The sequence below is a fragment of the Camelus ferus genome, chromosome 33 (assembly GCF_009834535.1).
Source record: "Camelus ferus isolate YT-003-E chromosome 33, BCGSAC_Cfer_1.0, whole genome shotgun sequence".
NCBI classification, from domain to species: domain Eukaryota; kingdom Metazoa; phylum Chordata; class Mammalia; order Artiodactyla; family Camelidae; genus Camelus; species Camelus ferus.
This window is the reverse complement of record NC_045728.1, coordinates 21,112,621-21,137,984: the sequence shown is the minus strand read 5'-3', so window position 1 is coordinate 21,137,984 and position 25,364 is coordinate 21,112,621. Positions and strand designations below refer to the sequence as shown.

General features: G+C 45.7%; 1 protein-coding gene across 1 annotated transcript in view; it reads right to left on the bottom strand.

The window, feature by feature from the left end:
• LOC116661098 (translation initiation factor IF-2-like) overlaps positions 1-19,213 on the bottom strand; it is a 22,499-nt gene extending 3,286 nt beyond the window's left edge. The window contains exon 1 of the mRNA XM_032472326.1: positions 19,189-19,213. Coding sequence (XP_032328217.1) covers positions 19,189-19,213 — 25 coding nt within the window. The remainder of the gene's footprint in view (positions 1-19,188) is intronic.
• Between the last annotated feature and the right edge of the window lie 6,151 nt (positions 19,214-25,364).

The following is a 25,364-nucleotide window of genomic DNA, read 5'->3' as shown; positions in this document are numbered from 1 at the left end:
TGAAGTAAATTTGAAGTGCTTTGTGTGATATTAATATTGTTACTATGACAAGTAATGGTTTAAGAAAATATTTCTGGTAGAAACTCATGTTTCCTTCTATTTTCATGTTTTGGTATTTCTAGGAAATGTTTTCCTCTATTAAAGATAAGCTATTTATAATTTTTTTGCAATACTGCTCTGGAGCATAGTTGAAATGCACATACTAGCTTATTTTAAACCTTCCTCTATCATTCATGATTGTTAAAAGAAGTGAAAAGGTTAAAATAAATTGTGTAAGTGTTGGGTGGACTCAACCAGCTTTTAATACTTTTGTTAGCAGGGTAGCAAAAAGAATAGCCTGTTTAAGGACCTTGCCTACTTTTTTTAAATTGAAGTCTAGTCAGTTACTGGTGTACAGGTCCTAACCTACTTTTAAATCAGGCAAACTAAATTTTCTTTTTGTTTAAAGATCCTTTCCTTTTCATTCATTTGTATTTTATTTATTGTAATAATTGTTTGCCAGGAGTAGATGTTTTCAGGAGTTACATCCCAGCCAAAAAGAAAGTACACATCTATGTTTATAATGCAATATTTATTAATATAGGTCACATTACTTTAATTATCAGTACCTGACGGGTATGTGAATTATTTAAAATAAGCATCTGTGCATTATTTTATGGTATTTGAAATAAAAGAAATGTTTAATGTTGATATGTAATATGACCTGCCAAGATTACCCTGGTAAGAGTTTTCAGATCCAAATGGGGAATCAGCTGCAGTGTTTCTGCCTCATGTTATACGTCAGGCAAGCCTGGAGTTGGACTCAACCTTCAGTGGCGTTTCCCTGCTTTACGATGGCTTAATTATGTACATATTTATACACGATTATGTTAATAATTTTTGAGTCAGTTAAACTTCGAGCTCACTTGCATGCCTCCCCAGTCTCTCTTTTTTTTCCCTGGAATTACAGCTATCCAAACCCTCCCCTAGAAACATCAATTTAGCTGACCTCACTTCCCCCTAAAATTAGTTGTTTTATATAATGGATAACCTTAAAAAATTTTTCTTAAGGGAATTATTTAGACCTAGAAATTGTGACTTATGTTATCAATCTTTAAAAAACTCTTCATTGAGAAAATTAAGTACTGGTTTCATCGAGGTTTCAGTGTGATGCAACTCCTAAATGTAGGATCTTACCCTTTCGATCCTCCTGGTCCTGGAAGCTGAGGTCCCAGGCCCTCACAGGTGTTTGTTGAAGGAATGGTCACTGAGCAACTCTGCCACCCCTGTCAGCCAGGCTGTTGCCTACCTCTTCTCCCTCCCATCCAGGCTGACACAGCCTGAAAGGAAGGCAGAATTTGCTAATATGTCAGTTTTGTGATACACCTTTTTTCTTTGAAAGTAATTATTTTCACTTCATTTCCTCAGTCACATTTTAGAGAGCTCCTTTCTGGTCCGTTGATTCCGAGCCATGTTTCTGAGCTGGGCTGACCACAGAGCAGGACCCCACCTCCCTCGTGGCTGTGCGTCACTGGTCTCAGCAGTTGTGCAGGTTGCTAATTAAGTCATTGCAGGGGTTGAGGGAAGTGAAAAACTTTGAAATAATCATCACATTCTCAAAACAAAGCAGCAGTGGTTAAATGTGCTTGAATAATTTTATCCTGATGTCTTATAAACCCAGAAATGGAAGGTAAGTTTGGATCTTACTGTTGCATTCATCATCTTCCTCATTTATCTGAAGATGGTGAAGGAAGTATTTAAAATAAGAATTCATAAGGGATAAAATAAAGATTTAGTTTATGCTTATTTTAAAAAATTATCATCAAACTAAAACCTGTTAATTATAGAACATTTGGAAAATACAGAGAAATATAGAAGGAAATTTAAAGGTACCCATGACCCTACCATAGAGGTATAGTTATTAATAGATTTCCTCTGGCCTTTTAATTCATATTTTTTTCACAATTTATTGCTTTATATTTTGTAACAGTAGCTGACATTTTCTGAGTGCTTATTTCATAGAAGGCAGTGAATTGAGAGCTTTACTTGTGGAAAGTATTTAATGTTCACTACAATCTATGAGACAGTTTTTTTCTAGTGATGAATGAGGGACTTAGAGAGATTTTACTCAATGTCATAATTAGAAACTTGAGACTCCCAGTCTCTCCAAGATGGCACAGATATGGTTTCTCCCTTCCCCTCCCCACTAAATACCACTATAAGCCTTAGAAATGTGCAAAAGGCTTAAAAGGAGGCCTCTGAAAGGTGGTGAGAAGCAAGCAAGCTGGTTGGGTCCTCTGGACTGGAGGAACCATATGACGGTAGGTGTATTGCATTCCCCAGCCAACACAAGAACCAGTGAGACCTGCGTTTTCTGATCCCTTAAACTAGCAACAGAGGCAGCTCAGGTAGGTGTCTTCCTTTCCCAGATCAAACAGGAGCAAGCCTGACACCACCGGCAAGGGGGATCAGTAGGACCCCCTCCAGGAGTCATCGGTCAGTCTCCTTCCTGTCAGGCCTGAGACAGTCCTTGTCACTGAGAGACACCTGGGCACTTAGCAGCTCCTGCAACAGGAGTCCTGCCACAACAAATGTCCCAACCAAGTAGCTGCTTTGTCCTCATGGACCTAAGATTACCCTTCCCTGCTCAGAGACACGGGACAGCTGGGACACAGGTGAGGGGGTCCTGTCACAGTGAGACATGGTCTTGGGATGCTTTTTCCAGCCTCAGGCCAAAGCACTGTCCTTCTCCCACTGAGAGACACCAGGCGGCCGGGCCTGGGGAAGCCCCTTCCATCCTCTCAGGAGGCACCAATGGGAGCCTGGTGGCACAGATAATGAAGCAGATCAAAGAACACAGCAGAGGCCCTGAAAATTAGACTGTCATTGGAACCACAGCCCACAAACCTAGATGGGGTGACTGCCTAGAGAGGAAATCAGCAAGGATGTGGAAGGGCTGGACAGCATGATTGGCCAGCAGCTTGATGGCATTTCTAGAACATTCCACCCACAGTGACAGACCACAGATTTCTCAAGAGATGGGGCATTTGTCAAAATGGAGCATACCTAGGCCTTAGATCAGACCTCAGCACATTTAAAACAACTGAACTCATGAAGAATGTGTTCTCTGACCACAGTAAAGTAAAACAAGGAATCCGTAGCAGAAAGACAACAGGTGGACCTCCAGACTGGTGAAAATGAGACAACATACTTCCAGAAATACATGGGTCAAAGAGATCTTAAAGGAAATAAAAATGATAGAACTGGATGGGAATAAAAACACAGCTTATCAAAATATGTGGGATGCAGGTAATGCAGTTTTGAGAGGGAAATTTATAGTACTAAAATTGTACATCAAAAATGAGGACTGGTCTCAAAAATAATCTAAGTTCCTACCTCAAGAAATTAGAAAGAGAAAAAAAAAAAAACAAAAAACAAAAAACAAAAAACCCAAAGCAAGCAAGAGGAAGAAAATAATGGAGAGTACAAGTCAATGAAATTGAAAATAGAACAGCAGTGAAGCAAAAAGCTGGCTCTTTATTAAAAAAAAATCAACAAAATTGGTTAACCTTTAGCAAGACAGAAAGAAAAAAAGGGAGAAGACACAAATCACTCATATGAAGAATGAAACAAAGGGTAACACTACAGATCCGGACACCATTGAAAGTACAATAAAGGACAGCTTTATGCCCATAAATTTGCCAACTAAGAAGAAAGAGATCAATTTGTCAAAAACTATAAACTACCAAAACTCAGTCAAGAAGAAACAGATAATTTGAAGAGTTTTATAACCATTAAGGACATTGATAGAGGATAGTGGCTGTGGTTACAAAAGGGAAACACCAGGAATCCTTGCAGTAATGGAAATGTTCTGTATTGGCTGTGATGATGGACACATAAGCCTACACGTGTGCTGAAGTTGTAGAAGTAAACACACAGACACACGAGCACAAGTTTAACAGGGGACATCTGAGTAAGAGCCATTGGATTATGTCCATATCAATTCCTGACCCCAGTATCCTATAATTTGGCAAGATATGGCTGTTGCAGAAAACCTGAGTAAAGGGTACTCAGAATATCTATAATTTCTTACAACTGTGTGTGAATCTATAAGCATCTCAATAAAATTTTCAACTAAAAATTTTAAGAACTTGTTACTTTGAGCTGAAGCCTGACAGTGTGATTCCAGAACCCGTGTTCCCAGCAATCTGCTCTTCCATGTGATTCTGAGACACTGCATTGCTGGTAGTTTTACTCAGTCGCATGGGATTCATGCTGTGTGTAAATTTAAAAGCGTGTGTGTACATATGCCTGTATATCTTGTCTACCAGCAATGATCAATTTTAGGTAATATAGTTTTTTTTTCCTGTTTCTGTCACATGGTTTGAAAGTCTCATTCAGTACTGGCAGTTTAGTCCTAGCGACTCTTTAGGTTCCAAATGGCATAAACCGGACGTGACCTGTCAGGTGGAACCAATTGAAGTTGCCAGTGGCCAATGGATGAGACCATTTTTGATTTACAGAAATGGGGATTTCATATAGCTCAAAGAAATTACTGTAGCACAAAGGATTTCTTGGAAGGATCTTGGAGTAGGTAATAAGGTCAAAGGAACTGTGGGGGTCTCCAAGGCTGGAACCTGGGACACAGTCCTCTTACGCATTTCTTATCTTTTCTTCTTAAACTTTGGGTCCTGCTGCAGCTGAGCATTCTCTGTACCAACTGTGGTGGGATCATGGAAGCCTCTGGGTCTCATCCTGGCAGTCCTTCAGTCTGGAGGAAAGGGGACCTCCCTCTTGGATGACTTGTTTGAAAGGATCCCAGGGAAGGATGAGGTTAGCCTGGTTTGGGTCACATTCCCAAACCTTTCCCAGTCAGTGGGGTGGGGGCAGTGGTGGGCACAGCCCAGCAGTGTGGACAGAGGCACAGAGTGATGCTGTTGGTGGGGGGACTCAGACTCGGCTGTTAGAGTGACCACTGGGAACCAGGGGCTGCTGCAGGCCATGGCGGTAGTTATCAGAGCAAGATAGCTGAATAATAGTTAAATTGTGAATTTGGGAACAATTTAAAGTTATGTGTAGTTGTTACAGCTTTTGAGTTCAGTAGGTTTTCCCCCCTTCTGTTAATGACAAACCAATCTATATTAGAAGCAGTTGAAAATATTTTTAAAGTAATATTTAAACAAGGAATAATATTTGTATACTTCTCATATGCATTTTTATTAGGCAAATATGCATTCCACTATAAATTCATATAATCAGTTTTTCCTACTGTAGTTGAGGTCACCTATCTAAGACTGTTTGAAAGCAGGCTTCTGATTAATGAGGGTTAGAACAATGGCTGAATGTTTTAAAGTTTTCTGTTATACACAGGATGTATTCTTTTGAAAATGCAAGAGTGAAAACAGAAAGCATGCCCTCTCCAGCTGAAGGTTCTCTCTGAAGCCTTGAGTCTGTAACACAGATGCTGGATAGAACTGTGATAGATACGTAGTTACTTTTATTAGTATTGTAAAAGTCAGACCTGGAAACAGGGTGTACTTGGAAACAGACTTCCAAATGGTACAGAATAATGACTTTTGCAAGGATTTGATAATTGAGTAATTTATTGTTATTACACAGTCCGGCTTGTTAGCTCATCAGCACAGGAAGCGTCGGTTTGAACAATGCAGTCATCTCCTTTGTAACATGGTAGTGGACAGTCCTGTCCACTCCGTTACCAGCATGGCTTCCATGAAGACCACTGTGAACCCTGGAAGAAGATTTTCCATTTCCTGGAAACATTTTCTCTGCCAATGAATTTTTGTGTTTCTTTTGCTAGGAAACAAAAAGATGCACACTTTAAGTTTTTCTTTAGTGCCAGGACACTTTGGGGACCAATATCGTGCCCAGATGTAGTAGTTGGAGTCCTCTGATGTTAGCCATTCATTCGTACTCTTCCCTGATCCACTCCTGAGCATCTTGTGATAGCTTTTTCTTATCTGTCTGAAGCCCTGCTGTAAAAGCTGTGTCGTGTAAATTCACCTGTGTGTCTGTTTACAATTTCTAAACTATTTAACAAACATAAATACTTGAACCTCCAAAGTAACCTGCAAAGTTTAAATAGAGATGACACTGTGTTTTTCTCCCTTTAAAAACTCACCTAAACAAAACAATCACAGACGAACTTAAGTATCATCAACATAGATTGTAGACTTCACAAGGGCGGGGACTCTTGCTTTGTTCAGGCTGTATCCTAGGTCCCAGGGTGGTGCTCGACACTCAATAGATGTTTCAGGAAGACTGAGGCTGAATAGACTTAGAAAGTACGGAGCTCCTTAGAACTTGGAAGAACACAGAGAAGAGTTGTCTTGGCAGAACAGAAAAGCACAGCCCCCGGAGAGCAGCGCGCAGCTCAAAGCCACCCACCACAAGCTCACTCCTTTGAAGCCTGGTGTTTTATCTTAAAAGCTCTTACACACTTTAAATCCTACTTCATATTAGGAATGTTTGTTTTAGCACAAAATTATTTTAAATGTTATTTACCATAAAATAATAGCATCCTTCTGAAAAATGCTCTGTGTGTCTCCTGAACACCCCTGACAAGCCCGTCTCTGGGGTACTTGTCTTGCTGCTGAGAGACTCAGATGTCCGGTTAATTACATTCTGTGTAAGCACCAGCTGTGTGCTGATGACACTCAGATGTATGTCTTCTGGCTCTCCCCCTCAGTTCATCTTAGTTATCAGCAACTCTGTTCATCCAGCTGGCTGGGCAGAAAGGTTGTTGAGTCATTCGTGGCTTGTTTCTTTCTCCTACAGTTTTCATCCATTCCATCAGAGATCACTGTTGGCTCTGCCTTGAGAACACATTCTGAATCAGAGCACTCTGAACCACCCCAGCTACTACTACCAGACTGGCACCGTCATCTCTTAAGTTAATCAAACAAGGAGTCTGTTAGACTAGGTGGCTCTAATGTTGGTGGCCTAAGTAAACAAACCAAAACCGAAGCCTGTGAATGCATCAGGGTGACAAACTCAAAATCAAAACACTAAGGACAGCCAAGCACAAATGGCCAGCTTGGCTTTGTTGTAGCCAGCCAAGTGGCATCCCTGTGTCTGCCCCGCCTGGCCCATTCTCCACTTGGCAGGTTAGGTCGTGGTCTCACTCTGCACATCCCGCCCGTGTAAGCAGAGTGAAGGCCGAGTCCTCTCTAGGCCCTGCGGGGCCCCGCTCGTACCTCACCATGACATCACTCCTCCTGGCTTCCCGTTCCCGCCGCTCTGGCCTCCACCCTGCTCCTCCAGCTCCTGAGTTGCTACTTCAGTCCTTTGCATTTGTCAGACCCGCTCTTACCCTGGACATCCAGAGGGCTGGCTCCTACTCTTGGCTCTTTGCTCCGAAGTCACGTTTGTGGTGCCATCCTTCCTGTCTAAAACTTCACGCCTGCCACCAAGCATATCCCCCTTCCCCGCTTTATTTTTTTTCTTGATACTTATCACATCTACATGCTATATATTTTACATGTTGAAGGTGTTTGTTATCTCTCCCTCCCTCTGCCCCCTCCCTTGCAGAATACGCCCCTGGGCATAAGCATGGTGAGGGTGGGGGAGGATGGTGTCTGCTACAGAGCAGGCATGCTGGGAAACCTTCATTGCTCCTGATCTGTCTCCAGAGTTACAGGACCCTCCCTCTTAACTCTCCCTCGCACTTGTTAGGGTCAGATCCCTAGCACCCCCCTCACAGTGCAAAGCCTGCATCCTGCCTTTAGGACACCAGGCTGCCTTAGTGTCGGGACACTTCTGGGCCACCTCCCAGTGGCTGCTGCTGTCTTCAGGCATTGGGGGAGCTTTTAGGGGAGGAGAGAAAGACACCATCTCCTTTCCGCTCACTTACTTACTCCCGTGTCTCAGGTGTGGGTCCACATGTCAGAGACCAAGCATGGCTTTGGGACTTGGAAGTCATGGGAGCATGATGTTCTGGTGATGACTGTGCTTCCCCCAGGCAGATGGCTCCTACAGAGACTTACTCATCGGGGTGTGCAAGTGTTTGTTTTCCTGAGTGGTAGTTATTGGCCCGACATAATGCTTAGCACATAGTAAGTGCTCAGTAAATCATTTAAATCATTTATGAATCAAGACTGGGCCCCTGGATTTGAATTTGATGGCTTCAGTTTCTCCCTGTACAGTTTACACATGGCTTTCACACTTTTATATTTTGAAGCAGCAGGAGATGTTATCAGAGGCCAAGCTACAAGGAGCCTGTGTTTCCTTGCAGAATGCATTGTTTCTAACAAGCAAGCTAAGTAGGTTTTCTGAATACGGGTTTAAACAAGATTCGTTATAGGGCTGGCCTAGCATGTGGAACATCTTTTTATAAGGAACCTGTAAGTTATGAGTATTTCACTCTCTTTTCAAAGTTTTCTTTTTAAGTTCATGTTTGCTTTCATTTTCCCATTAAAATGGATTGACAAAGATTAATATAAGCAAACAATGCCAGTGGGGGAAATACAGAGAAACTGTGCAGTCATAATAAATATTTTAGGTCTCTGGTTCTTAACAGCCTGCAGCTGCGTTTACAGCTTTGGTCCGGGATGGGACGCGGTGCTGTGTCTAGCACGCTGCCTCTGGCCACCGTTCACCGGGGAGCAGAACTTGGATGCCGTGGAGCTGCACAGTGCCCTCTTGGGAGATGGTCCTAGGGCGAGGCAGAGCCTCCGGCAGGATTCCTGACCCTGTTGTACAGTTTCTAAAAAATAGCTTGCCGTGATCAGCTTTGACCCTGACCTTTAAAGGAACATTTTCTGTTTATTCAGGTGAAACATGCTTATTGGAGAAAATATTTTGGTACATTCTTTCTTTAGGTTTTACATGTAGAAAGTGGTATGTGAGCTCTCGTCCCAGCCAAGATGGTAGACTAGCCTAGACTGCTGACTTCCTAGTCCCAGGACCCTGAGGAAGGACAGAAACCTGGTGTGATGGGGCACTGGGAGCTAGCAGGGAAATGCGAGGCTCCTCTGCAGATCCTGAGGCTGCTCCGTCTTTTGTGTGGCTGGGGAGAAAGAAGGTGGCTGTGCCCCGAGGGGGAGGCAACCAGAGATGTCATGAGGGTCTGGAGGAGAGTACTTTTTAGTTATTCCTTTTAATTGTGCTAAAATCTGTGTAACATAAAATCGACCATTTTAACCATATTTTAGCGTACAGTTCACTGGCCTGAAGCGCATTCACACTAAGTCCTGCTTTCCCCTTTCCCACTGCCTTGAGCTTTATTTTCAGCCAAATTGTCACACGAGTAAGTATCTTCATCAGTTCAAGACCTTATAAAGCTTTCTGGGTGAAGACCCACCCTGAGTTGGGAGAAGCATTTAGGTGTGCAGGGTAACGAGCACACGGCAGCCTGAGTGGTGAGGGGAGTCTGGAGAAGAACACCCCTGGGCAAGCCTGGCAGTGCTACAGAGGACAAGAAAAGATACGATAATTTACTAGCGAGTTTGAGATCCTTTACTCAAGAGAAGACAGTCCATGGACTCAGGGAGCACAGTGGCTCACAAGCTGGGGAGCATCATTGCTGAGGGATCTGGGGCAAGAGGCGGGTTTATGGAACATTAGATGGAGCAAGAGGGAAACAGGGCAGGGTTGATGAGGAGGCTGGAGGGTCCCTGGGAGGCTGGTGGGGCCTCATTTCTGGGGTCAGGTAAGTTAGCCAGGCTGGGTGGAAGACTATGATTGGTGTGTGAGGTTCCTTGACAGGCATTCCTGTAAGGCATGGTGACTCAGGGTTTGGTTTGTGATGTGGGCTGGGCCAAAATCAAGGACCAAAACAATAAATAAGTAAAAAGGAGAGAGAGAGAAACTCTATAGACAAAATGACCCAGGACTAAAATTCTAGGCATTATCTGCATTATTCAGTTAAGGGGAAACCAGAGGGACTTGACAGTGGAGATAAGTGAACATTAGCACAGATCGAAAAAGCGGCCACTGTGTGTACAGAAAACTAGCAGAAGAAAATGTGATCTCTCCAATCAAAAATAGGAAAGGTGGGTGGGATGGGGAAGAAAACAAAAAGTACATTAAATGGAAAATGTGAAAAAAGTGGCCAGAATCCACTAGGATTGTAATTTTGGTAAATGTTACTGGCTTGTCCATTATAAAGAGAAGCGCTCAGGCTGGATGGAAAATCCAGATGCAAAAGTGAGTTATCTACATGAAATATACTTCAAAAGAGAGGCAGAGAAAGGTTGAAAATAAAAGGATGGAAAGGAGACAGACCACATAAATAGGATCCAAGAGAAAGTAGCAGTAACTTAAAGTAAATATATTATAAGGGAAAAAAGAGGAATTGTTAGAAAGAGATAAAAAGAACAGAACAGCAAGAACACAGGGAAGGTGCAGCCACCAGAACACAGGTGTCTAACACACAGCCCAAAAATACACCAAGCAACAGCAGACAGCGCTACAGGGAGAGTGGAAATCAACGATCGTACTGAAGGTTTTTAACACACTTCTCTCAGGAGCATAGATCCTTCAGTCAGAAAGTAAATAGACACGGAGAAGACCTGAGCAACACAATTAAAAATCTTGCACTGTTAGAAATATGCCTATAACTGTACACTCAGCGGGCGGAGAATGTGGCTTTTGGGGTCTCATGGGGAATAGGTATGTATTCTGCCAAAAAGGACCCTCAGTGATTCCCAAGGATGAAAGCGATGCACGTTAGGGTCTCTCCGTGCTGCGCAATGGAGTCAGAAGTTACTAACAAAATGGGAGCGCCCCCACCAACAAAAGCCCCTGTGGTTACAGATTAAATAACACATTTCTAAATAACCCTTGGGTTAAAAAGGAAATTTTGAAATGAAATGGTACATTTAGAATTGAAAGACAGTGAAAACACTGAATGTCAGAACTGTGGGGTATAGTTCAAGCAGTGCTTGAAGGGGTTTTATCAGTAAACAAGAAAGGGTAAAAAATAAATGAGCCACACATTCAAGTCAAAAGTTGGTTTAAAAAAAAAACAATGAAACAAAATTCAAGGAAACCAGAAGGAGGAGAATAATAAAGGCAAGTACCTAAAGCAGTAAAACACAGAACAAAATAATAATAAATGATAAAGAATGTTGAGAAAATAAAAAAGTAGACCTTTGAAAGACAGACCTTTGATAGACTGAACAGGAAGAAAGAATAAATGCGAGCAGGAGATGAGGGAAACAGCTACAGAGCAAAAACATTTCCAATGAAAACAGCATTGAAACAAATATAAATAAATTTGCAGGGCAGGGATGGAAACTAAACAAAATTAATACCTTTTCAGGAAAAATATAAAATCTCAAAATTGGCATGAGAAGAAATAGAGAACGTGGTTAGACCAATATATGCTTAAACCAATCATGGAAATAGTAGTGAAAGGCTTTTTTCCCCAAAATCTGTATGGAAAATGGTATAGGTGATTTCTGGTAAATTTTTAAGGAACAGTCACTTTTGATCTTTTACAAGTTGTCCCCGAAAACAGAAGGTAGAGAGGAAAATGTGCAGCGCATTTTATGAAGCTACTGAAATCATTATCAGAAAGCTTATTTCCTGGTTTCCTAGCTTCTTTCCAGAAGAAACTGTTCCTTCTTAGCGCTCCATACCCCTCTGTGCCTCTGTCTCAGTGATCATCTCCCTCTCCCTTGTATACAAGGTGCATACATTTTTTTCCCTCACTAGGTTTCAGATTCTCCTGACTATGGGTGGTTCATCTTTGATCCCTAAAATGGTTAACATTCGAGGAGTTTTTGTTGAGGTGAGTTGTGGCCGTCCCCCTTGGAATCCTTCAGGCTTCTTTCTGGTAAATATTCAGGATGTCCCTCAAGGGTATTCATTACCATGTTCCCAAGGGCCCCAGAAGCAATTTGCACCCACAGTCTGTGGCAGAGAGCAGGCGCTTGGCAGACAGGGCCTGCTTTACAATTTATGACTCCACCTTTGGTGACATATGGATGTGGCCTTTGGCGGGCTCCCTGACATGAAATGTTTTTTTCCTAAATTGGCCTCATCTTGGAGTACCTGTGATGAGTACTGCTGGTCACCAGAACCCGTCAAACTCCCTTTATATTCCAGCGAGTTTTGCTCCTACGCAGGAGCAGATATCCATTTTCTATTGTTAATAAAATAGAAAATATTCCCCCCAAGGAATCACAAGCTGATTTATTATCATTTTTCACTATGCAAATAAACATGTATTCTTAGTTTCCCTTGTCCAGTTTATTACCGAAGATTTAGCATGGCATGTGTTTTGTCTAGTACCATGTTACTACTGGCAGTTCTTTGGACCTTAATTTTCCCACTTGAAAAATGAATGAGTTTGTGTTTTTCATATTTGTTTACTTATTTAAAATTTATATGTTGTTTAGTTCTAAAATGTATTTAAAGTTCGTGAAAAGGATACAGAGAGTACAAAAACAAATGTGTCAGTTAGAAGTGAGGAAAACAAGGAAGAAGAAAAATAGGCCCGCGGGCAAGAACTGGGTGTGAGCTGACAGGACACAGAGCCTGGGCATGCGCTGGGGCTGTGCCCAATTTTAGCCATATGCTGTGTATACAGCAGCCGACAGGAAAAGGAAATCCTAGCCAGTTGCCTGGTTCCCAAGGCTCATTGGGTAAAGCAAGTTCTTTGTTTCAAAGAAGCATAGCTATCCATGATTCTAGGATCAGAGGGTATGTTTTTTCAGAAGTTTGATTGGGGGGACATTGTGGCTTAGTGAGCAGTGTCTCAGTAGCATCGTTACGGAGCCTTAAGATGAGTCCCAAGGGCACCCAGTGTGGTCTCTCTCCACCTGGGCCATGAGGTTGCCCTGGGTGACCTCTCAGGCCCAGCAGTTCTCAGTGATCCTTTGATAAAGAGACCAGGGTGTTTGTGCACCCAGAACCATTGGCTTCTGCTTTGCACTTACTGAAGGAAAATTTCTGCCAACATGCATTACAAATTTGTTATTTTGGAGGAAGAATTTGACCTTAAACTTATTAGGGTCTGTTCTGTTCTTTGTGACATACAGTTGACACTTGGTTTACTTTTTGATGGGAACTGTGTCCTCTGGTGTGTCCTATGTGTGATAAACCAGCATCTTCCTTCGATGCTGCCTCCTTGAGGCTAAGAGAGCCCTTCTCTGCCTTTGATCTTGGGACCATCATTTTCTTCTGTCACTGTCTTGTCTTCACAATCCTGAATCATGGACAATGGCTTCATCAGTTGAGAGAGGCAGGGGCAGAAACCATTGGCTCATCAGTCTCTGTGGCACTAGCTTCCACTTCATCCATTTGGTTTGGGAGAAGCTGTAGGCTGTTTCTTTCCTGCTTTGTTTTGTTTTTTGTTTTTTCTTTTTCGGTATCTCTTAATTAATGGTTCTGTTTCCCCAAACTACTCTCTGTGTCTCCTGGGATGGTGAGGATTGCCATTTAATCCATCGCTCTGGGGAGGATCTCTCATGTTCCATCTTATCTGGGGGTAGTTCTTGTTTTCTAATGATACTTTTATTTATAACAACATGGTCATTAACTTATGTCACAGTCACAGATGGCAGTGGCCTGGCTGTGTCCCACAGCATGGCACACCCAGGCTCATGAGAGTGGTGCAATTTACTGCACCAGTGGGTCCCCAGAGGCATTTCAAGCTTTGCTCCACAAAGTGCTTCATTTCAATACAGAGTAATGTTCTTTATTTTGTTTGGTGATTTTTGTCAATACAGAAATGCTTAGAATTCATTATAACCCCAGTTTGCTTGCTAACTTTTCATGCATGCTTCTTTAATCTATGGTGATTTATATGTTTACCATCTGTAGTATGAATTTCTCTGTCAGAATGTGTACTGAGATATTTGTACTTACAGTACACTCATTTGTTTTACATTTTCCCAGGGAGCTAATACTTTATATTTTTCATATATATATATTTAGTGGAATTAGAATCTTCCTTTGAAATATTTATTTTAAAAATTCCAATTAAGTATTCTATGTTATGCAATTTAATTTTGAGTTGGATTATTTAAGTTGATTATTTACCTAAATGTAATTGCTGGAACATCTCTCTCTCTCTGGACATAGAGGCATAAACTTATTTTCGGTACTTTATCCTACCGAGCTGCAAAATCTTGGTTTGGTGCTATTGTTACTGCAGGTTATCTTTTTTGTTAACAAAGTAGCTTTTTGTTCTAGAGTTTGTTATGAGGGAATTCCCAAGTTCATAGCTTTCGAAAATTGTTATTAGCTCATCAAAACCTCTTTTTTAAATAATCAACTTTCCAAAATGCGAGGAGCCCACTGAACATAGCGTTCTTGGTAATAAGAGAACGGGATTAAATTTTTACCTTGGACAGGCAGTTCTAGCGTGAGTTATGAGGAAGTGTAAAATGACCTGTTTTCTTAATGTTGAGTTAAATCTGCTGTCTTTCTTTTAAGCTAACGGGTAGCCCTCTGCCTAGCCCTCAAAAAGCCACCAGTCTTTCTCTCTTCTCATATTATCCCCTCCTCTTGCCCAAGTAACTCCCGTGCTATCCTAGGAAAATCTTTGAAATCTACTTATTGAATGTCTGAGTACTGAGGATTCATTGGCTAACTGCCAATGCCTAACCATCAGAGAAAGGGCCCTCAACCCATTAAACTGAACTTTCGTATAGTAAGAAGTGACTAGTATTTTTTATTCATTCAGCAAACCTTTCCTGGGTACTTACTGTGTTCAAAGTACTGTGATAATAGGTGGACTAATAAGTCGGTAGCTCCTAATTTCAAGTGACTTTCATTCTTGCTTTTTTCTATTATTTCGCTAGACCTTGCTGACCTAAAACAACAAAGCAGCCTGTTACTTTACCAGCAGAATGGGTTTATTCAGTAACAGCAAAGAATTGTAATTCAGGACATGCGATCTAGGGCGAGCCACAGGCAGGTCTGGAGGACAAAGGAGAGGAACATTTATAGAGGAGAAGAGGGGAGCTGGGAGGGGCTGTTACAAACAAAAAGTCCACTGGAGGAGACTGGGAGTTTCCACTGGCTGAGTCGTGAGTCTCTCATTGGCTGGGCTGTTGCCGGGCAGGAAGGAATTCTCCCTTCCTCCTGCTGGGTAGTAAGGTAATAAAGTTCTCCCTGTTGGGGATGTAAACGTACATCTCCTGTTGTTTCTGCAATTGCTGTCGAGGAGTAGGGTGCCAGAGGTCTCCCTCCTGGTCTCCTGACTCCAATTTAAATGACGTTTCTGTTTATTAGTTTGTTTAGTGGTATTTCATGTATTTTCATAAAGAAGAGACTTTTAACAGATGACAGTCCTAGGCAAAATCCCTCAGTGGAGAGGACGTGGAGCCCATTTGGGATTAGACCCTCTAGACCCTCAGGGCCGACTGTGGAGGTGGCATTCCTGATGGACATCAAGACTTGGGTTTAGCGTCGGCATAACTTCTGGCTGGACTGCAGTAATTTCCCTCTGTATGTTCACTAAGGTGCAAAGACCACTGGCTGAGCGTGGGGTGGGGGTTGGCATCTGGTATGTGCAGAAAGAGTGCAGATTAAATGAGCCAAACCTATGAAGGGGGGCATGTTGCTCACGGTATTGAGCCCAGTGCCTGGCGGCTTCTGTACTCACACTGCCACTGTGTTCCTCTCCTGTGAACTTTGCTCAGTGGAGGTGGATGGTTATGAGCCCTTGGCCCCTCATGGAGTGCCTGTCAGTGATAGGCAGGCACCAGGTGCACAAAGGTTTCACTGTAAACTGGTCAGACCAAATCATTGCCCCCCAGAACATTTAGTTACCTGGGGGATTCAGACAAGTGCAGGTGAAACAGTGTGAGTGTGACAGTGGTGAAGAAGCATTCCCAGGAAGGGGTGTTTCAGCTGGAAGGTGGGTGGGAGTTGGTGAGAGCAGGAGGTGAAGCAGGCTGTGTTTCAGCAGAGTCTGCCACCATGTGACCACTCAGAAGCGAAGGAGAGGGCAGAGCACCCCGGGCACAGGTACTTGCAGCCTGGAACGGCCTGGTTGGTCCTGCTGGGGCAGTGACCCCAGCTTGGCTGAAGGAGCCTGGGTTTCATTCCAGACCAGTGAAGGAGCTGTAGCTTAATTCAAGTATCGCTGGGATCTGACTAAATACTCAGGGAAATTTCTCTGGCCTCAGAGTGGAGAGTGGCTTGGACTGGTGGAGTTGCTGCTGGAGAACCAGGAAGGGCAGAAGAGTGACATGAGCCCACAGGGGCGTGGACAGTGGGCTAAGTAGACAGTCAGAAAAGGCTGAGCAGAGGGCCCTTCTCCATTGGGCCAGTCTTGGGGATCTGTATTCTCTTCAGCAACAGGAAATGGGGTGGGCCCACAGAGGGACAGGCATTAGGGAGCCAGTGTCACCAGACAACAGTAGGTCAGCTGTCCCCTGGAGAGCAGGAGCATTGACTGTGCACAGCCTGGAAGAGGTGCAGCCATGCGAGGCTTTCAGTCCCACCCAGCACCTGGTGAATGAGCGCTTCTTCCAGGGCCAGCCTTTGAGCAGGAAGAACAGTGGTCCAGCGCCCCTCTCCCCAGGGCTGGGCACCTTTTCGTGATTAGCTCAGGACCAAAGCTAACTGAAACACCAAGTGCTTTCTGGGAACTGGCTGCCTGGTGGTTGCTGTGGCCACAAAACACTCTGATTTCTGTTCTTCCTTTTTCCTAAGGCAGCCAAGGACTCGAAGCCCCCCACAGTTCTTTCCATTTTCCACCTCTTGTTCAGTGCTTGTTAAGAAGGGAAAAAAGAGAGAAACAGAGAAAGAGAGAGAAGATAGAAAAGGAAAAGAAATCTGAATGTATATTATCAGGTCAAACCTAGACACTGTGTGTTTTGTCTTTTTTGTGTGTGGCAGATTCATTAATTCTACATGCATTTATTGAATATTTACTAAAGGCAGGCTGTATTTTAGGTGTAATTTTCTGCAGATTTAGCATTCTGCAAATAGGTGTGTTGCAGGATTCCTAACAGTTTACTCTGATGAGTGGGTAGACTTGGCTTCACACTGAGGACTCAGCTGTCCTTCTGAAGCAGACTCTGTTGGTCCTCAGGTTGATCTGGTCTGTGAATTACCATTTCTGCTGTTAACTGATGCCTGAACCTAGGTTTTAGGTAATCACTGGGGCCAGCATGCTTGCTGCTGGGAGTACATGGACCCAGGAATCTTCCCAGTCTCCTTCCCACACCCTTGACCCTTGTCAGTGCTGGGTGCAGGGTCCTACCATTTGCAAAGCATGACCTCCATTCCCCTTCGTACCATCCCCTCCCCTCCTTACTATCCCCTCTGCACACAAATTGCATGCAGCTAAAGCAGCTTCTAAAGTAGTTGGTGCAACACTGTATGGCCTGGCTTCATGAAAATCTGAAGGAAAACACTTCACTTAAAGTTATGAAGCAAACCAGTGACTAAACCAAGCAAAGGGCTAAAGGGACACGTGATAAAAGATGAAAGAAAGTTGGAAAGTTTGCTGAGATGAGTAGTTAGAGTTCTAGGATTAAGAGGAGAAGCAGTTATCGGGCTCACAAATTAATAATGTGAAAGGCACTTTCTCTGAAATAATTCAGACATTTCCATAAAGAAAATGTCTGAGTGTGAGCTGTCATGTTGGAGCTACTTGGTACCTCAGCGTGCAGGGGCATTATTTTCTGAGTTGCTGCTTTCAACTCCTTCCTAGTTGTTTGAAAGATCACTGATTTGCACTCATGAGGAGCCCAAAGAATGTCTCCTTTGCTTCTCGGAGGACAGAGCCTTTCATCTGGATTGACGTTTGTCTTGTTTGGCTCTGGCTGCCACTGCAACATGCGACAGACTGGGAGGCTTAAACAAATGAAATTTATCTCTCACAGTTCTGAAGCCTAGAAACCCAAGGTCAAGGTGTTGGCCAGTTCGGTTCCCAGGGACCGTTCTCTTCCTGGCTGCAGACAGCCGGCCACCTTCTCAAGCAAGAAAGGAGAAGCACAGGCTCTCAGGTGTCTCTTCTTGTAAGGACACCTCGCACCATGGGAGCTCCCCACTCCCAGCTAAATCTGACCCTGATCACCTCCCAGAGGCCTCACACTGAATTCCATCACACTGCGGGTAGGGCTTCAGCATATGATTTGTTTTAGAGGGGACAGAAACATTCAGCCCATATCAACATCTCATTTAATGTTTTTACTTAGGCTAAAAGAATACTATACATGTTCTGGAGAAAAAAAACCCCACAAAGGCTATAAATGGTGGTTGCAACCAGCTTTTGATTTTTCAAGATCAAGAAAAATAGATTTAGTGATAAACAATAAAATTCCATTAAGTAAGAGCTTCAAAGGGACCATCTTAGGAGAGGCAATAACTGTCTTTAGAGAAAGTTTGGGGGCTCAACTTATTAATAGCATTCAACCCTATCAAGCTTTCTTTGTTCTTTAAAGTTGTGGGAGTGAATTAAAAACAAGCTTCCCAGTCTGTCAGTTGTCACTGAAACCCAAAACACAATAGCATTTGTCTTGTTACAAACCAGGAGGCTGCAAATCTATTATTTATTTTTTAGTAAAAGTGCAGGCTCCAGAGTGAGGCCTGTGAATAGCCAAGAGAAACAGGAGATGCAGCCTTTCATCTCTGCTCTGCTCCTCCCCATGTGGCCCCAGTCAGCGGCGATTCAGTGTGCCCACTCCTCTTCTGAATGTGTTTGTTTACCTGGACTGTGTTCAAAGGTAAAGAGAAGAGAAAGGGAAAAAAGGAAAATCGCGAGTCCAACTTTACATTTCAGAGCAGAGTTAAAGCTGTCATTAGAGAAGGTGGCTCATTGTCTCCAGCTCTGGACAGAATTTTCCATCAAATCAGGTGTGCTTTGGGTTTCTCGTGGGCCATTATGAATCATGTAGAATGATAATGCCGTGCTACCCAGACTTCTCTTTCATGTCCCTCGCCCCCAGGTAGGTCCCTTGGGGTCACCATTGTTTACAGAGCAGGCAGTGGCCTGCTCCAGGTGAAGGTGTCTGAGAGCACACCAGACACCCCAGTCTGACTCTGACCCAGTGCGGAGCATCTGGAGCAGGTATGCTGCACACCACCTGCTTCTTCCTCAGGGGACTGAGCAGAGAAGCCCTGGTGTGTGGCCAGGTGGTGGTGGTGACACGCGGAGATCCCTGGTCTTAGTACGGTGGTGTTTGAAGGAACTGATCCCGTGCATGGGTGCCATGCCGTCAGCTCTCCAGCAGACACCTTTTTTCCTTGAAGGTTTTTGTTGCTCTGTGTGAACTGCCTTACCAGCTTTCTCCAGTGGAGGCGACATCGCTCACCCCGGTGTGAGTTACGCACGGTCCTGTATCTGGCTGTGTTGTGTCTGCAGGAAGCCCACGTGTACGAACTAAAAGTAGCGTTTCTTTATTGCCGTGGAAACTAGAGCATCTACATTTAGTTCCAGATGCTTACTTGACTCAGGAGGAAGGTGGGTCCTTGAATTGTACCCAGGGTCTCTGCAAAGCCGAAGCCTGCTGCTGTTTGCTGGGGCTGCCTAAGCCTGCCTTTGGGAACCAGCACCTTAATTTCCCTGGTTGCTGCTGGGCGTCTGAGCAACGGGGGACATGGAGTGCATCCGTTCACATTTCCACACCGTGGACAGGCTTCCTGACTTTCCCTGGTGCCTTGACAGCTGCCTCCTGACTTGAGTCCTGGTGTCCAGTCCACCTCGCAGAGACAGGGCCACATGTGTATCCCCTGGAGCTGGAGGCACTGGGCCCCTTAAGTCCTGGCTCCTCCCCCTGGAATCCCAGGCCCCCTGCACACCCGCAGCCTAGCTTTACATTTCCCTTCCTTACACTCGTCTACACATCCTCCTCTAGTCCCAGGAACCCCACAGCCGGTCCGGTTATCTGAGCCGTCTTACACACAAGGAAAAGCAGACGAGGGGAGACGGGTGCCTGGCCCCGGGTCCCCAGCCAGCGGGTCCTGGTGTCCGCTGGTCACCAGCTGTGGGTCCTGGGCACCGTGCAGCCCTGCTGGGGCCAGGGGGGCCCCCGGGGTCCCTGTGTGCAGGAGCGGGCCTCCTTCATGCTCCCCTGGCTCTGCCTCAGGTGGCCTCTTCTGTGCAGTAGGCCCTCTTGGAGGATTCCCTCCCTCCTTGTGACCCCCAGAAGTCTTTCATTTTCTTGCTATTTACCCAAATCTGTCTGCATCGAACCCTGTGCCAAGAGTTTTCCATGTCTGCTCAGTCAAATTAAAGTGAAATAAACTGAGGATTTCCTTCCTGCAGTGGCCCTATGAGGACAGCAGTCTCTGTCACGAATGAGGAGACTGGCTTGCATGAAGTTTTTGTTTGGTACATTGTCCCTCCACCTTGTTATAAGCTGCTTGAGGGCAGAGAGTGGGATTTCCTACTTTTCTGTGTGCCCAGGTGACACAGAGGCCTGCGACAGATGCCTTGGCTGATTCTGCTTGGAGGAGTGCCGGAGCTGTTAGAGAAACGGGCAGAGGGAGGATGGGCCGAGGGCTGAGCGGGTTCCTCTGATGCACCTCACGCTGATGAGGGGGGTGGTGGGCTCCTTGCTCTTCCTGTGCCTCCCTTTCCTGGATGCATGTTAGAGTTTCCCCTTTGGCTTTCAGTTTTCCCAAAAGGGGGCTTTATGAAAGAGCTGTCGGGTCCAGTCTCCGTGCCAACTCTGCCGGCAAGGAGGCAGAGTCCCTTTGGTCTCTGGTGGGCCTTCAGGCTTCCCCAGCCCAGCCTCCCTCCCGTTTCTCTGGCTTCTCTCCCCAGTTAACTCTGTGGCCTGTGTGTGGCAAGGACTTCATCATCAAGGAGCTGTGTGATGCTGGAGAGAATGACACACAGTGGGAGGGTTGTGACAGATGATAAAGGACTCACATAGGCTACGGGTGTACACCCAGCGATTCCCAAGCCCGAGGGAACCTGCATTCCCGGGGTCCCACTGCTGTTACTCAGGTGAAAGGTGACAGTGGGGGTGGGGTCGTGGGGAAAAGGCATTTTGATAAAGAAACAAATTGTAGACTGTGGACAAATTGGTGTAAACATTCTCCCAGCCTCAGATTGTTCCCTCCATTTAGGCCCTGGCTGCAGCCATGCGACCTGTGTATCAGCACGACCTTGTTTACAGCTCTCAGCCTAATGAGGATTATCATTTATGCCCAAGAGTATGTAAATTTGGCAGTTCTTGCTCTAAAATAATGTCCTCCATCTTTCCAGGAGTAAACTGCTTTCTTAGTAAACAAATTTTCAGTTTATTATGTTACCATTTTGAAACTTTCCTCTTCTTGTGCCAAACTGCTCTTAAAGATGACTGATTCATAAAGAATATTTTATTTACCTTGAAATCAGATTCTGTTTAAAACAGGTTTAAAACATGAGGAGAGCCAGCAATCTATTGCTGGAAACATGCAAGGAGCTGAAATGCTGGGGTCCACGTCCGTACTTATGTCTTCGACAGGTTGTTTCTACCCCGTTCATTGCACTTATTTCCAATTTGTTCACTGAGCTGCTATTATGTGTGGACCCGTCACTTAGGGCTCTCCCTGAGACACAGAAATGAATTTGCTGGCCTTTGAGCCTCTACAGTGTGTAAGGGAAATACTAAATAGGAGGCGGGGGGTCCTCAGTGCCCTCTGAGAGGTGTGGCGTGCAGAGGAGGGCACAGGCAAGAAGACCATGGCCACCTGCAAGGTCGGAGGGAGCGGTGCAGAGGAGGTGGCATCTGGGGCAGCAGGTCTGGGCAGCAGCAGGTCAACAGAGGAGCACTCAGGGCCTGTGGAGCCCTGGGAGTCAGTCTGGTTGGAGTGAAGGCTAGACTCCAGTGCTTTGTTAGGAAGTAGGCTGGAACCCCAGTCTGGGGTCAGAGACCAGCCGTCCTTCCCTGTCCCGGGAGGAACCAGGTGCCAGCATGAAGTGGTTGTTGATGGAGACGTTGCTAAAGTTTGCACAGCAAGGAAAGTACATTGCTGTGAATAATTTTTTCAGAGTATGTTTTTATGAACCTAGTTTGGGGTGTTGGGAGAAGAAAAGGGCTCTGTGCTTGAAATTAGGTTTGGGAAATACATAGGTCTTCATTGTAAGACTTCTTAGAGACTTTAGTATGCTCTGTGGCTTTCTGGACAAGGGATGTATTTTGCACCGTTTCAAACGTACATGACGTAGAACTTGAGTGGAACACAGACCAGGTGGGACCCTTGGCCTCGCCTTCTGTCTCAGGTGCTGCCGGCCCAGTTTAACCCGTGGCCACAGCCCCACTGGCCCTTCCGCCCAATTCCACTTTGAGCTAGTCCCTGCTCCGCTTCTGGACTTGGGTGAAAGGCCCCACGGCAGTGCTCCCTGGGGCAACTGAGGGGTGGGTGACGCAGCCTGGGCCTCCTGTGGTGCTTAGCTTCTCAGAGGCGACTCTCGACCATGGGGGTTGGGAGAGAGCAGAGCAGGTCGGTTTTCCATCCTTTCTCCCTCCGCAGTTTGCTCCAAGGTATGCTTTCTTCTGAGAACTTCTCAGAGAAGTTGCACGTGCCTGGACACATCCACCAGGTGCGCTGATGTGTCTCTGAGTCTGTGCCATCACCACCACCCTGATGACTCTGCATCTTTCCTTGCCTCAGGTCTCTCCATCCTCTGCCCTGGCTCGCAATTCCCCAGAATGGCAGCATTTAATCCTTGTCTCAGGCTCTGCTTCCTGGAGGACCTGGGCAAAGGCAGAATCCCATGTTCACTGAGCTTTTGAGAACAGGGTTGCACTGGGCTCACTTTGAGAAACAGTCTGATGGTGCCAGGGTTGGGGCACTGAGCAATGGGATGGCCAGCTTCCCAGTAGCCCAGACAGGAGGGAGAACAGGCCGAGAGGAAGTGCCCAGCAGGCAGCTGAGGAGGTGACTCAGAACCAGGAGTAGCAGAGCCAGAGGTGATGGCTGGGGGCGATCTTTCAGAGACGAGGGGTGAGAGGGTGGTGGTGTAGCCTGCATATGGTGGGGCAGGGGTTAAGCAGAAAAAGATAAGGGGTAGGATGTCTTGGCATGGAAAGGAAGAGGAGAGTGCTCTTGAGAGAGAGGACAGGCCCCAGAAGCAGGAGTGGAGTGTGGAGCCACCGAGGCCACTTGAGGGAGTGGCTCGAGACCCCTGTTATTAAATACGTGGCCTCCGGGGAGCGACAGGACTGCCGAGGCACAGTGGCACTGCCTTGGACGGTGTTACGATGGGAAGGCTGGTGGGGGCGGGTGGCTAGAAGGTGCATCCAGCTTGAGGAAGGGGTAAGATGGACAAAACAGGGAAGAAACAAAACTGAAAGCAAAACAGATTATAGCCACTCTTGCCTCTAAAGATGTGGTATAATGTTTGTTATCGGGGAAATGTCTGTTTTTCTCTTCTGCCTTCAGAGATTGGTGGCAGAGGGGTCAGAGGGAAGGCGGCCGTTTCAGCAGAGTGCAGTTTCTTTGCTGCTAAAGGAACCATAGTTTGAGGCTCTTTGTTCTCGAGGAAACAAGGAGGCGGCTTTGGATATGCAGATACGAGCGCAGAGCTGATTGGGTGGGACTGGCCTGGAAAAGGGGCCCCCAGAGTAGAACACAGGCAGGTGTGCAGAGTCCTTAGGGAGGGCGAGGGCGGGGCCCTGGCTCTGTTGCCCTGTCAGTGAAGTGTGTCATGCATGGAAACACTTTGGACCAATGTTTTGGGCAGAATGGAGCAGAGAGAGGAAGAATTTAAGTCGTACCAAAAAAGAGGGGGGCCCTAAGTTCTGCTGGGTCAGCATGGACCACAGGACACAGGAGATGCAGCTGTGGGCCAGTAGCCGTGAGTGGAAGCAAGTATGCCTCGCTGATGCGACCTTGAGAACCTGCCTCTCAGGGACTAGCAGCAAAGCTGAGGAGGGATTTGGACTTCCCACAGTACGTGGGCGAGGACAGCAGAGGCACTTGTATTACGGTGTCCAAGGACAGAGTCACCTTTTCTGTCATCTGGATGTCACAGGGGATCTCCTCATGTTTGTGTAGGCAAGGGGAAGGCACTCAGTGGAGGCAGAGAGGCTGCCACTTCTGCAGAGAGGTGGTATGTGCCAGAGAAGTTGTGAGAGAGTCAGTGTGATAAGGATTCCATAAGAGATTGTTTCCTTTAAAGCAACTGAGTGTCTGAATAGGGTTAGCTGGCATTGTAGCAGAGCAGTCGGCAGAGCTGCCTGGTGTGGTAGGAGGAAAAGGAGGACGAGGGATGGACAGCAGGGCACAGCACGCAGGTCTGGGCACTGGCGTGGTGGGCATGGCTGAGCTTCTCCCAGGGGGTTCTCGGGCATGTGTGAGGTTGTGTTATGGGCCCAGACACAATTATGTCCTGGCGCAAACTCTGCTCCTGGACCTAGGAAAGAAGGAGTGGTTGAGAATTTAGTAGTCACATTGATGCCAGAGACCGAGAAGTGATGGAGTGGAGGAAGAAGATGGCCAGGACTGAGGGTCAGAGGTGGGTTAGAGAGTTTGAGATTTTCAGCATCTGCTGCTTGTATTAGAGCTCTCCAGGGAAACAGAACCAATGGGATGTAACTGTGGGAGAGGGAGAGGCAGAGATAGAGAGACAGAGGCAGAAACAGAGATGGAAGAGGAGGAGGAGGAGGAGGAGAGAGACGTGAACATGGAGGCAGAGAAGTCCCACACTCTGCCATCTGTGGGCTGGAGTCCCAGGAGAGCTGATGGTGTATTTTGAGAGTCTGCCAGCCTCTGGGCCTGTGGTGTAGATTCCAGTCTGAGTCTTAAGGCCTGAGAACCAGGAGTGTAGAGGACAGAGGATCAGCGTCCCAGCTCTGCAGTCAGGTGGGGCACGGGGCCAATCTAACCCTCCTCTTCCTTTTCGTTCTGTTCAGGTTCTCTAGGGGCTGGATGACCTCCACCCACAGTGAGAAGGGCCGTCTTTACTCAGTCCACTGGCTCAACTGCTGATCTCTTCCCCAAAGACCCTCCCAGACACACCCAGAAACAGCATTTAGCCAGCTGTCTGGGCGTCCTTTGGCCCCGTCAAGGTGACACATGAAATTAACCATCAGGCTCCTCCATGACCTTCCTTGAATGGTCACCTAGCTTTCCATGTCTGCACACCTGTTCTCCACATCCCAGTTATGCATGAGCTCCTCTGTGTTCTCTGTAGCTGACACAGTGCATTCCATGTACTAAATGTTCAATAAAAATGTGTTGGGTGGTTCATTGATCCAATAAACTTATGTCTATGCCAATATACAGTTGCTCTTGAAAAGCTGTGGGTAGATCAGTTCTTTGTAATTGAATCCTATTTCAGGTGTACCAGGGATCTTCAGCATTTTGAGGAACCCTAGGTCAGTCTTTTGGGAACCCAGAGTCCTTTACTCTGTTATTCTCGTTTTTTAGATAAGGAAGCTGATTTGCAGAGAAATTAAGTGACTTGTCGCAATCTGATTTGCTGGCCAAATACAAGGTTCCTTAAAGCTAAGTATACATGT